Raw genomic sequence first — 13,699 nt, 5'->3', positions numbered from 1 at the left:
AAAAACAAGAATTTTAAAACTGTGTGGGAATGTAGAAAGGGGGACGTCCCTTGTCATTTTCATACTCCAACTACTCATGTTCAATTGGTATTTCTTTGTGTAGCTCTATCTTGCTGTCATCCTTCTATGCTGTCACACACTCTCGGTTATTCAGAAATATATGGATTAGTAGATGATAATCGAGAAACACACAATTCTGTCATGTTTACCCATTATAGACACATTATAAACATAATACAGCAGGTCTCGATGTGCACAGGGCACATACAGTCTAGTCAGACACATGATTAGTATTTGTATGAGGCGATAGTAATGCCAGCAAATAGAGCATGCTCACAAAGCCTTGTAATTGCAGGATGTATATGAAATACATTGTTTTGCAGACATCATTTCTGCATGCGATGGTGACGTAGTGGCAAACAAAGTCCACTTGCGCACAGGTTATTACAACTATCTATGCTTCTCAATTCAGATGAGCTCCACTGAGATATGCCGCAGTAAAGTCTTCCTCAATGCATGCAGTAAATATGTCTGATTTGTGAGTGTTTTATAGTTTTATTTCTTGTTGCAAATAAGCATTGAGTAATGTTGCTGATAGAAAACAGTTGAACTGCGCAGAGAGTTCAGCTCAGTCGAAGCAGAAGCAAGGAGAGGGCAGAAAGCGGAGAGATCGGTCTCGGTTTTATTATGCTCAATTTGAACAGTATTTGCCAATCTAACCGGTCGGACTCATGGTGAAAAGAAAGAAGACGTCGCCTACTAGCGAAGAGCACGAAAATGGGTAAAGATGTGTTTAAAATAAACACTTTATTTAGAGGTCGAATGCACCGACGGGGTTCGTTGTCGTTTCTGCAGGGCGCTAAACTGAAAAGCGCTCGCATTTGAATTTAGTTGAAATTCAACCGACAATATTGTCCTTTTGAGTCGAAAGACACTCGGTAAAACACCGCCGCCAATTCCTAAACTATTTTGGTTGTTGAATATAATTCATCTGAAGACGTTTAATGCATATATTTGGTGTTGTTTTGTCGGGACTGGAGAGGGGATTTGAAACAAACAGCGGCGGCCATGTTGAGAGACAGTGAACGTCGTCTTTAGAAGTTAATTTCACACACCGCTTTGCTCCCAATGTGACATTTTTTCCCCTTAATGTGTGTTGGCAGCATGACACTGGGCTCCAGGGAGGGGATCGGTATCGATGGGAGGAGGAATCCGTCCAGAAAGCCCGAAGGTTGCGACGAGGAGGAGAGCGGAGAGCAGGCGAGCGAGGAGCGCAGTACAAAGGGAGACGACGGAGTGGAAATTCTTAATCCATCAACTACGGATCTCAGCCCCGGTTCAGCTCCGGTTCTGCCCGCCTCTCCGCCGAACCGGACCGGACTTGGCTCGACCCAGCATTCCCAGACCTCCGCGGAGCCCGCCCCTCCGTGTCACGACCAGCATCATTTTCTCCGATCAAGCGTCCGACCTCCGAGCAAACGCATCCGGAAGGATTCGATCGGCTCGACCATCAATGGACACGCAGGGGCGAAATCGAAAGGTACTGGATGTTACCAAGCTCAGGGAGAAGTGGTGTTAGCAGCTCGGGGAGAAGTGTGCATAGGTGGGGTGTCTTCCCTCAGTTGTCACGGTGTTTACACTTTGTTTATCAGTGATGGCTAAACTGATGCTGGCTTTGTTGTGTACTCCCTCTGGGCCACTGGCTGGGTAGTTATTCTGGGTATAATTTTTTTTTTGGCCGCTCCAAACCAAGTTGCAAAACCACCCTGTGAACACTTTCTGTGTAAAATAAAAGTCTCACAGATCAGAAGTTAAATTTGCAATTAAGTTTCAGTTACTGTTTCTTGGAAACTTGTCTTCACAGATTTAAAACACTGTTTTGACTGTCGTGAGTGTGGAAAAAAATTAATCAGGGTAAATGCTTCAGTGTTTCTGCATGGGAATGAGAGCAGGTCATGAGAGCAGCATTGTTATAAACAGTTGCTTGCACTTTTATTTTATTTTTTAAATATTTTCAGCAAATAAAAAAATAGAGCAGACTGAGCTTATTGCCGTCAACAATTTAACTGATTCACTGATCCGACCAGTAGGTAATTTAGCAAATAATTCCTTACCGGAGGATTTTGTTTTTCACGTACGGAGTGTGTGAGGAATTATTACTGACTTGTTTCAGTTTGTATAATTATTGTGCTCTGTTATGAAAGTATATCAGTTTTTCCTCTCTCCTGAAAATTGTCATTCTAAATGAGTTGGACTCTGATCAGACTGAACATTTACTGTGTATTGATGAGTTGGTCTGCTCTGACAAGTATGACTAGTGGATTTCTGTTATTGTTGTTAGAAAGAGACTGTGATTGTTTCATCAAATATATATTTAGATTGCCCCGGTGCCAACCAGTTGACCAAGGGAGCCCTACTTATTTTTGATATGATGCTATATCTATTTTCAGAGAGACGCATCTAGGTTAGTGCCTATGACCCACAGAGATTTGTATTTGTAAATGAACACCCATTTTGGCTGAAAATCTACAGCAACTGCCTCTGTTTTTGTGTTAATGTCTCTGGCATTGTGCTCGGTTCTGTGGTAAACACAGCCATCGGGGCCCATCAGGAGTTGGTTTTGGACCTGTGTACTGTGGACCTGACCGTAGGGACTGATTGTTTTTCCTGCCTCCTTGCCAGAGCTGAACCACAGAAGAATAAGCTCTGCAGGTTGTGCAGTGTAGTTGCAGTGGGTGGCTTTGTGCACATGCATTTGAACATTTCCCAAAAAAACGGACACAAACTACTATTTATTCTTTCCATGCTATACAAAACAACCCATACGGTGAAAACATTTGTTTCAATTCTTAAATTTTTTTACTCTGATATTGAAGTTGTATTTTCTCTCTGAATGTTTCATGACTGATGGCTTTCTGTGTCACTCAGGGGCAGAGAATGGCTCTTCCTCCCAGGGGACAGTGGGACAGTCAGGGCCGGTGGCCGGCTCCACAGGTGGAGTGTCAAAGGCCTCCAAGGGCCAGGGGTCTGCTGAGAAGGAGGAGCAAGCTGGAAACCAGAAGAGGGCCCGTCGGCAGTGGGAGTCTTGGAGCACAGAGGACAAAAACAGCTTTTTTGAGGGCCTCTACGAGGTAAAGGGAAGACAATTGATTGTCTTAAGTCAAAAGGTGGCACTTTCTTATGTGGCATAACTTTAACTTTAAGTGTTTTGATTTATTTTTGACACTTCACTCTCCAGCATGGGAAGGACTTTGAGGCTATCCAGAACAACATTGCAATGAAGTACAAGAAAAGGGGCAAGCCAGCCAACATGGTGAAGAACAAGGAGCAGGTTCGCCACTTCTACTATCGGACCTGGCACAAGATCTCCAAACACATTGACTTTGCCAACGGTGAGCTGCCCTTTTATCTTTGTCACCCAAAAACAGGTGGGACCTGACTGAGACTCAGTGAAAGTTCGAGGGTCAAATTATTTATTTCTAAGAGTTGGAACTCCACGTAACTGTTGTTTTACAATAATAACGTACAGCTTGTACCATCTCATCTTGTCTCACTTTTCCTGTTATGTCTATTACAAAAAAAGTACTAGTTAAATATATTCATTCCTGGACCATGTTTTTTTTTCAACAATTCCTACACTGATATTGAAATAGCATTTCATTAGGTAGGGAGACTTTGTCCCAAAACATGTGTTAAAAAACCTCCAGATCAGCTTGAGCCCCTCTCCTCTTCAAAAAGCCCTCACTGTCATTGCAGTGTTATCTCTATGTCGCATGCACATCCTCCTGAATCCCTGTTTACAGCACCGTTGTGACTTGTGCCACTTTTTTCTTCTTAGTGTACTCCAGAGTGCTGAAGAAATCCTCCCAAGAACTGTACGGCCTCATCTGCTATGCCGAGCTCCGCAAAAAAGTTGGCGGCTGTAAGTGAAGGCTGTACATGTGTTTGAATGCATGACTTTTTGAAATAGGTTTGTGTGTGTGAGTGTTGTTCTGCTGTTGGTTTGGGACACAAGGGATGTGATGAAACACTGCCCCCTCCCAGTCATGGGGGACAGCTGCTCCTGAGGGGCGATGTCGTAAACAGCTCTGTGTTTTGTCTTTGACAGTAATGGATGACAAGAACGTGTCAAAGCTGAATGAACTAATCCAACAAGGGTAAGTCTGTAGTGAAATGGAGAGAGAAAAATGCATTGCCTACTCACACGGTTTCAGTTTTAATGTTAAATAACACAGGCTGTGTGAACATGTGACAACAGTACTTGTACAGTTGTTACGCTTCTTCTGGGATGTGTATGTGATCCCAAAAAGTTGTGCGTAACATTAACGCTTTGCTGCTGTTCTGTCTGTTTGACCAGGGCCACCACTGTGCGCTCCAAAGGGAGGAACCTGCGAATCAAAGCACCCATGTGCCGAGCACTGAAGAAACTTTGTGACCCAGATGGTGAGCATGTGATTCAGACACAAAGTACATACATACAAAGTAAACAAACATCATGGCTGAAAATACTAACCATGCGATGGTGAGGCACAGGGTTTGTGGGGGCGAGGTTTTGGCAATAACAATGGCAGCGTGTGGGCTATTGGTGTTTCCATGGAAACACTGTGGGAGCAAAGTGAGGAGGATGAGGAGGAGGAGGGAGATGATGGAGACGACCGGTCTGACTGACTGGCATCTATCTGCCCCTCTGTTCAAAAACAGCCACTCACTTAAGTTGAAGAACACATTTGCTTTAACAAAGGATGGAAAATTATCTTTCTTGTAATTGATGACACATCTTGTGTTGTATTTTTAGTGCTTTAACAGCGACGGTGCTCGTCCTGGTTTGTCTTCTGGTTTTTGGTTGTCTGCTAATGTTGCGCTGTCGGCTGTATTGTACTGTTCATGTCGTACTTTAGTGGCTCTTTAGGTTCAGTAATTAGTTGTAATTTCTGCTCCGTGTTATAACATCATACTATCACACGCCGGCTCTTGCTCTTTAAAAACACTTAAACTTTTTCTCCTGTGAGATCGTTGTCAGTGTTACTCGTTCCATCTCATTGTGTCTTTGTGTCCTTTCAGGAGTGAGTGACGAGGAGGACCAGAAGCCAGTGCGTCTCCCCCTGAAGGTGGCAGTGGAGCTTCAACCTCGCAGTAACCACTCCTGGACCCGCGTTCAGAGTCTGGCCCACAACCCTCGCCTCAGGTCAGGACAACCATGTTAACTAACGTCTGAGAGCAGTCTATTACCAACAAACACAATCACAACGATTTCTTAATAATTGGCTTTGAGGCAGAACTTTGAATTAATCTTTAGCCCCGGATTGGGAATCTGTTTTCAGCAATATCATGACCGTAAAAACACTTTCTTGTTTGCTTTTGTTCCGTCATTGTTTTCCGGATACAGCTCAATACGCCTTTTGACAAATCAATGCCAGTTTTTAGATGTTGCCGTCAGCATGACTGCATCATCAAGCAGTTTTAAAAATTATGCATGTTTGCAACCGAAGCACCAGAAAACTATGACATAAGAATGATTACAAATAAATGTTGGGTTTGCTTTGGAAAATGGTCAACGTAAATCAGAAGTATTTATTTTGTAAATTTCCCAGATGAATGGCTAAAGTGAATCTATATTCTCTTATGTGTATTCATTCAGTGTGGTGCTTTATGTGTTTGGAGCTTAAAAACTAAATCGCCCAGCCCAGTGCTGTTCGGCACCATGTTACCACAGCAGCCTGTAAATCATCAACACTGATCTCTTTCTGTGTCTTTTCCAACCCAGGATGGTAGTGGAGCTCCACAGGAAAGTCTCCAGCCTGATTGATTATCTGAAACAGAAGTGGGCATACCAGGACCAGCGGATTGTATCCTTTAAAACGTCATATGATTTTTAGAGCAGTATTGATTGCATTGCAGTTTAGAAAAAGGGTTGCCGAGTGCGCAGGTCTGTGATGAAAGGTTGTCATGTGACAGTAGAGCCGAGAGCTTGAGATCATTTTCTTCTCCCACCCTTAACTGGTCAAATGGATTGTGTTTAAGACGATGAAACAAAATAAAATTAGGTTTCTCTCTATTTTATACACGAGTTTCTACGTTACAGTATATGTTTTTTAAAATTTTCTTTGGTATGTGATTTGGAGCAGTGGTATTCCACGTCAGCAGTAAACATTTATGAACTGTAAACATGTCTATTTCTGTCATTTCTGTCTGAGTCCTTGACACTTGATGCTTCAGCTTAAGAGTCTCATGGAGAGGGAGGCTCTGGAGGTCGGCCCATCCAGCACAGCCTCTCCCAGCCTCTCCCAGCAGGACGATCTGTTCCTTTACCCCGCTGAGAGCAGCACTTTGACCACACTGCCTGGTGTGGCGCGTGTCGTTCACTCCAAGGCCTCCTGCACTGTACACTGGCTAGAAAGTGGCAAGAACCGGCCTAATGCCAAGGAGTTGCCCGCTGCTCAGATCCTGGGTATTCACACGGCTCCACCACTTCGGACTGGCCCTAAATTTGGACGGGGAGGCGCCGCTGCTGCTGGTGCTCCAGTGACTGCATTGTGCGATAGTCGACGAACTGAGCCCCTTAACCCTGAGCCTTCACAAGACTGCTCTACAAAGGTAGAGGAGAAGAGACCTCAGTCTGTTTCTGTCCCCGCTTCCTCTCAGCAGACTGTGGCTCTGCGGGAAGAGGGACCTGGGATAGGACCCTTTGAAGGGGGGAAGATCTGTACTGGTGTGAAGGCCAGTAGTGGTTTAGCAGTGAGCAAAAGCCTCGAGAAGTTGTGTAGTGTTACTGAAAGCTCCTCGGAGCTGTGCAACGAGGAGCAGAGCCCCAGCACCTCTTCCCCAGAGGCCAACCAGACTCCCCCGGCCAAACCTCCAGTCTCAGAGGAGGGAATGTCGCAGGGCTCTGCACCGGCAGCTAAAGAACGGGCTGTCGAGCAGATCAGAGGGGAGGGCTGGAGCGCGCGTGACGCCGAGAACGTCACCTTGGCTGAGCTCTACCTGATGTTTGGGAAGCCTGGCAAGCTGCAGCTGGAGTACGAGTGGCAGCCCATTGCGGTTCCTTTCAGCAACCAAGAAAACGGACAAGCCCAGCTCAAGCCCATCAGGACACAACACGTTTTGCGCTGCCTGCTCAAGCTGGTTGCTACTGAAGTCAATCCTAAACCTTTGGTAGGGATTCACTGTTACTTTTTACTTTATTATTGCTGGTTGCCAGATATCAATTTTATCCTGTATGAAAAAAAAAATTGGAATGTCATGATTATTTGTGAATACTTTAAACGCTAGTGAAAACATCACTTAGAAATGTACACGGAGATCATGATGCGTCTATAATGCATCTTCTCCTCCAGGCTCCAGAGCTGTGCTCCACTGCTCCATCCCCACACAAGACCCATCAAGAGGAGCAGAGCCAGGCCCTTACGCCTCCAGGGAAGGGTCCCGTAGCAGGTGTTCGCAGCCCCAGCTGTGGCCGGCAGCAGGTCTCTGTCCGAGGGGCCCGGTTACACCTGCCAACTGCTGGAGTCTCAGGTATTCAAAGCATTAAAAGCGCCTTCAACTTTGTTGAGGAATCCTGAATCATATATCCCACATATCCGCTTTTGGTTCTTGACCCATGTAAGACTGCTGCTGTTATGGGTAATGTGTGTTTGTGCTGATGTTGCTGTAGTTGTTTTTAGTTTGACGATGAGAAGTAATTACATAGTGCAACTCATTCCTGCTTCATAGGTGATTTGATTGAACAATAATTGTATGTACTGTATTTTCCATTTTTTGTATTGTTAGGAAACCACAGTAAATATAAACTCCAGTTTCTCTTGTGTGTGTGTGTGTGTGTTTGGAAATTAACGCACCACTGGATGCCATTCAATGGTTTTATGAATTGTCTTAAATAATTGGCATGCCAGGTGACATCTCTTCCTTGTTCCTCCTCTCTTAAGGTGGACGCAATCTCCCCCGCTCTCTGCTCGGGTCGTCGGCGAGCAGCGACGCAGAAAGCGGTGTGTTTGCGGTGCCGACCACACTGCCCCCCAACAGCTCGCGGCACAACAGAATGTTTTCCCCCAACAAGGAAGCAGAGCTCGCCCTCAAACAGCAGCTCGACTCCATCAGTGTAAGACTGGGCAGTGCATTATTTTTACACCAATTGTACAACTAAAATTGTATATTGTCCACTCGCGCAAATGTTAACATGCACTGTATTTTTGGTTTTCTTTTACAGATGCAGTCGGATCTTTTCCTTTCGAGACAGAGAAAACCTCGAAGCAGACAACTCCGGAAACCACTTGTCGTTCAGGTGAGAGAAGAACAGAACGGTGTTTCACTCGATCTATTCTGTTGTATAGCAAAGATCACCGACACGTCTCTAACTTGTAGTGTTGGGGAATCGGTTGAATATTTGTGTTTCTTTGTGCATTTAATTCAGTGGCTTCTGTCTCATCCACAGCGAACACTTCTACCACGAACGACAGGAGACACTCCTCAGCATGTCTGCTCCTTCTCCATCCTCTCCAACTCCTCTGCCACAGGTACTCTTCAGGCATCCTGATCCTGCAGTACAATTTGTTTAAATGATTGTGCTTTCCCCTGTAGTGTAGCATAACACTGTCATACCTGTGCTCTTGACAGTAGGTCCTTAAAAAGGCCTCGTCCAACATGCTCTTGTACATAACTAAATGCCATTTCTCGTTTTCAACAGCCATTCCGCTAATCTCCCGCTCTCTCACTTCCTGTTTCTTCCCTCAGGAACTGGATCTTTCCGGCCAATCCACACTCGCCTGGCTCCTTCCTCCCGCCCCCTCCTGTCCAAAGCTTCCCCTGCAGCGTCCAGCTCTGCAGCAGCCAGCCAGCTCTCCAGTATGTTCTGTTTTCATTGTTTCATCTATTTTTGTTTTTTTCTGTTTCAAACTAAGGTCTAGATGTAGAACAATTTATATTGCACTGTAGAAGTACGAGTATTAGTTCAAACTCTTCTTGTACTCTTATGTCATCACCTCTTCACTTATTCAATGTGCTCAACAACAGGAAGACTACTAAAAAATGAATCCACACAGGGAGTTGCACATTGTTTGAAAATTCAAAGTAACCCTTCACATTGAGAGTCAGTTGGATTATTTGCAGTTTGTATTGTTCTGCCATCTCATACAGTCCTACTTAAGGGCTTCATACACACACCCAACAATATTCTCAAGATATAGTTTTTCCTTTTAGATTAAAGATTAAGTTATTTTTGTGTGCGACACTGTGAATTCACTGGATTTTTATACAAAATTGAGTTCCAGTTTCAAATGATACGAAAATGATTTAGTTCTTAACTCCCACATGATCTCTGACTGTCAATATGGTTTGAACAAATACTCTTTTGTGCTGGAGTAAAAAAAGACAAAAGGAACATTCTTCCAGCTCCTCACCATTCTCTCATGCTTTCCCTTTTCATATTCTCATTGTTGCTGCGTTTAATTGCTGAGGTTACTTTTTTTTTGGTCCATCCCCACATGCTCACTTACTATTGATACTAATCAGGTATAGTGCCGATGTGACAAATCCCTTGTGTTTCTAAACTGTTAATACTCTTTCAGGTGCCATTGACCTGGCTGCTAAGTCTGCAGGTATCATCCCTGGCAGTCCCTGTCGGGAGCTGAACTCTCCCGCTGTTGATAGCGGCACCCTGCTCCACACCACACCCATTGTTGATGCAGAACCAGACGCTCAACTCCTCCAGCACAATGTCCCAGAGGTCAGCAGCACACACTCGCATACACAAACTGAGACAAACTGGGAGCTCTGTCTCACTTAACTACTTCATAACTACTTGTCTGTGAGGGGGAAGTAGGACTCCATTGACAAAGGCCAGAGAAAAGGAAAGAGAAAAAGAGAATAGTAGCCCTATTTACAAGTAGAGGTACAAGAATATGATGATGGCTGACTGCAGCAGTTATTAGTGTAAGAAACGATAAGATACTGATGTTGAGTCGGGACCCACAATAGGTAAAAGTCATGTTTTTGTTGTCATTCTATCAAAGCCTGGCCAGCTGTGTAGAAAACACATGCATGTTGCTCTGAAAACTCATCTCTTGAGGAAATCTAATTGTTGAAAATCTAACAAAGCAGCCCCTAAATAAGTGTTGTTATTTTCTTCCTCTTTTTACAGAATGGTCACCATCCACCGTCTTCTGGAGTGACCGGTGGTAGAGACTCAATCCTCTCTCCACCCAGCGTGGCCTCGCTCCTGGACATCTCTCTCCCCGGCCCTCCTGAAGAGGCTCTAAACCCCGGAGAACCTCAGACACACATCAGTGACTCCATCATCGAGCTCGCCATTAACTCTGCCCACTATGGTGCGTCCATGATTTTATCCTGTATGCTAATAATAACATGGGGAAACTAATGTGTGGAATGTTTATTCCTTCAAAAAACTGACAAATTGCAGTTGGATATAAGCATTAAATTAAGAATATACTGGAGCACCACCGTCTCTTTATTGAGATGGAAAGTGACAACCGGTAAGAAAGGTTTGCAATCCACACCAACAGGGTGTTTTTTCTCCTGAGAGGATGTGTTGCATGTAAGACAGTTTGAATTATGTTGACATGCAACCAACTATCCCAGTTCTGAGACGTCGGGCATATTGAACTGTGTGTGTGTGATCTCATGGCTGTTTGCCTGTTCTGCTGCAGGCGAGGAAGCCGCTCTCTCTCCAGCCAAGCTGAGCAACAACGACGGCTCCAAACTGTTGGCCTCGTCTCCCTCAGTCAGCCCGTCCCGAGGCTGGATCCCGTCGCCCAGCCACGACCCCCAGTGGTACCCCAGCGACTCGTCTGACTCCACACTGGGATGCCTCCTCTGTGAGTCTTTTTCTCTCCTAAATAATTAACCACAAGCACATGCTATTACAGATCTTCTTTGTAGCTCGACTGAAAACTACTATGTGTTTCCTAAACAAATATTAGATCCTATAAATCAAAGACAAAGCCTGAGACAGACAAACAGACTGCAGGTCAATGAAAACTCTTAACATCAACTTATTAATATGTGACTAGTCTTTGTTCATCATTAAAAATTGAAATGCTGAACACACAGCGGGTCTACTTCTGCCTGAGTTACCGTTTAAAAATCACAGCTTTGCTAAATTGACTGTAAAACAATACATACTAGCTGTAATGTCACAAAGGAACTAATAAAGTAACACATTTTAATCTTAGTAAACCTTCACAAAGAACACTTTGCCTTCAAACTTTCATTCTCTTGTTAAAGCACAATAACACGGACACACCTGTGGACTTCCTCTTGCAGCGATGTCCCGTAAAGAGGACTTTGTTTCCACTCTTTGTGTTTTCTGTCCCTTTTATTCACGGTCTGTCTCTTTCCCTTCCAGCCAGCATGGTCTCTCCTGATAAGGGCAAGCGGACCACCCTAACCTCCTCTGGCCCCTCCAGCGGCACAGCTTTGCTTGGTCCCAGTCTCCTGGACTGCAACTCCCATGATTCCTTTCAGTCCCGTGGCCTTCCTGATGTGGCAGAGGTGCATTCTTGTTATCGATTTATTTTTATTTTTATTTTTCAGTCTAATAATTAGCTTCCTTGTAAATAGTTCAACCTTTTTGGGAAATGGACGAATTCACTTTCTTGTTGAGCGCTAGATGAGAAGATTGACATCACTGTCATATATTAAGCTACAGCCAGCTTAGGAAAGCCTGGCTCAACTATGAATTTATTCCCCATTGTTTTAATCTATTTTCTTTTGTCTTTGCTGCTGCTCAGGCTGTTGTCAGTACTGTTATACATTGAACGCTCTCTGCTTGTGCCCGCAGATGGACTCTCAGCTTGCTTGTATGATGAGTGAGAGCAGCGTGGACTACATTGCTCGCTTCAATGACCTGGCTCAGGAGCTGGCTGTGACCGAGGCACCACCCTGAGGTCGAGAGGACCTGGCTGCAGCGACCCACAGCCATCTGGAGGACATGAGTTTGCTCTGTCGAGGCTTTCTCCACGCTGTCCCTTCTACTTTGGAGAAAAGACGCCCCTACCCCTACCCCTACCCTGTTTGTAAAAGTGCAATAATAACCGTGAACCGTCAAAGCGAGTTCAAAACTTGTTGGTTTCACTGGACTGTTCTTTAAGTTGAAACGCCCTTTAAAAAAACGAACACTTTACAAAATCAAACGCGTTTACAAAACACAACCTCATGTACAGGAAAAAACTATGCCATATTTGAACAAAAATATTTTGACTGATCTTTTATGTCTCTTCCTGCTCTTTGTGTTTGTCTGTCTTCTCTCAGATTAACCCCACAAAATGTGTAAATCTGCCACAATGTGCAGTTCAGATCCCAACTGGTGGTGCTGACGGGTGAATGTGGTGACATACTAGTTTATATTCCGTTGTTGTGGCCTCAGTTGGAAAAGTAGAGTACAACACAGCAGGGCAGGTAAAGTAAAAACTACTGCCCTCCTTTCCACAGGCTTTTGATCAATTTTAGGTTTTATTGGTTGCATTTTATGAACACAGCATACCATGCGTGTTCGGAATCAGGTTTCTCATTTCTTACAAATGTAACATGCAAAATGGCAGCTTTTGTTGGTTTGATTTTACTACTTCTCTTGAAGTTTCTGCTGAAATCACATTGGAGTTAAATCTCCGGTCGCTTCATGCGGATTATCACTTCTAAAGTATGTTGAGATGACAATAGCGATGCAATGCTCTTCAGGTTGGTTTGTTGTTGCGTAAACAGGTCAACATTCAATTTTGGCATTTTAAATAATTGTATTTCACTCAACTACTTTGACAAATGGCATTGATCCTTTACTTTATCTCTCTTGCTGGTATCAAGAAGCAAGTCGAGCTGATTTCAGTCGACTGAACAGAGACGCCCGTAACCCAGAATGTTACCAACTACATATTATTTTTTTATTGACGGACTAAAATAAAAAATGTCAGTAGTCTTACACTCCCTTTCAAATACACAAGAGTGAGCAGTCACAAGTATGAAATTATATGAAACACTAAAGCCATAGTTTAAGCTTTTTTTAAGTAGTTTTTGTAACCTGATTGGTTGTGTTCAAAACATTAATAAAAAAACATTAAGACTTGTAGTTAGCTTACGCTAATAAAACACTCCATGCAGGGAGCTTGGAGGTCAATGGATGCTTTAAAGTGCTTTCCCCGTGTAGATTTGATGCAATGTGCTGTTGTTCACAGCAAACACACCTACCATGTAAAGTACATACTTATGGCATCCAGATTATTTCTGAATTTCAATTAACCAGCATCATCAATATGCAGTATTGTGAACGTTTTGTCTCGACAACATGTTTAACTTCATCTCTGAGTGTAAATTGTAGGAGAGCTCTTGTTATCATTCCACAGATGGGATTTAAAACGTTTGTCTCCAAGCACCTTGAGGGCTTTGACTCTACAATGGAAAAGCTCTTGTGATGTTTATTCATTTGTGAAAAGGCTTCATCTTCACACACTAGATACAATGAAGATGACTCTTAATAAGGAATAAACAGCAGGTTCGTATTTGAATCTGGTATGTTTTTAATTTTTGTTGAAGGATTTATTTGTACAAATGTCAATTAACTTCACTGCGCTTTTTGTAACATAACGTAAATTGTTATTTGGATTATTTATTGTTAACATTTCAGAATTATTTTTTGTCTAACTTAATATTAAGAAAGAATGAAAAACCTGTTTAAAGTTTTCAGTTTGTAAAATGT

The 13,699-nt window shown here is 43.5% G+C and overlaps 1 protein-coding gene across 1 annotated transcript; it reads left to right on the top strand.

Moving 5' to 3' along the window:
* Window positions 1-731: 731 nt before the first annotated feature.
* On the top strand, window positions 732-12,278 carry cramp1 (cramped chromatin regulator homolog 1; the record flags this gene model as incomplete). Its single annotated transcript, XM_079233707.1, has 20 exons — window positions 732-781; window positions 1,164-1,540; window positions 2,929-3,131; window positions 3,239-3,392; window positions 3,839-3,922; window positions 4,109-4,157; window positions 4,358-4,443; window positions 5,062-5,185; window positions 5,765-5,846; window positions 6,217-7,152; window positions 7,335-7,512; window positions 7,923-8,095; window positions 8,204-8,278; window positions 8,429-8,510; window positions 8,728-8,838; window positions 9,561-9,718; window positions 10,133-10,319; window positions 10,659-10,826; window positions 11,357-11,502; window positions 11,792-12,278. 20 exons carry the CDS (start codon window positions 732-734, stop codon window positions 11,894-11,896), a joined length of 3,528 nt encoding a protein of 1,175 aa, XP_079089833.1. The 3' UTR covers window positions 11,897-12,278.
* Window positions 12,279-13,699: the final 1,421 nt, after the last annotated feature.

Source organism: Taurulus bubalis (assembly GCF_910589615.1).
Source record: "Taurulus bubalis genome assembly, chromosome: 17".
In the NCBI taxonomy this organism is placed as follows: Eukaryota; Metazoa; Chordata; class Actinopteri; order Perciformes; family Cottidae; genus Taurulus; species Taurulus bubalis.
Note: the sequence above shows the minus strand (reverse complement) of the source record. Positions and strands in the feature narration are given on the sequence as shown.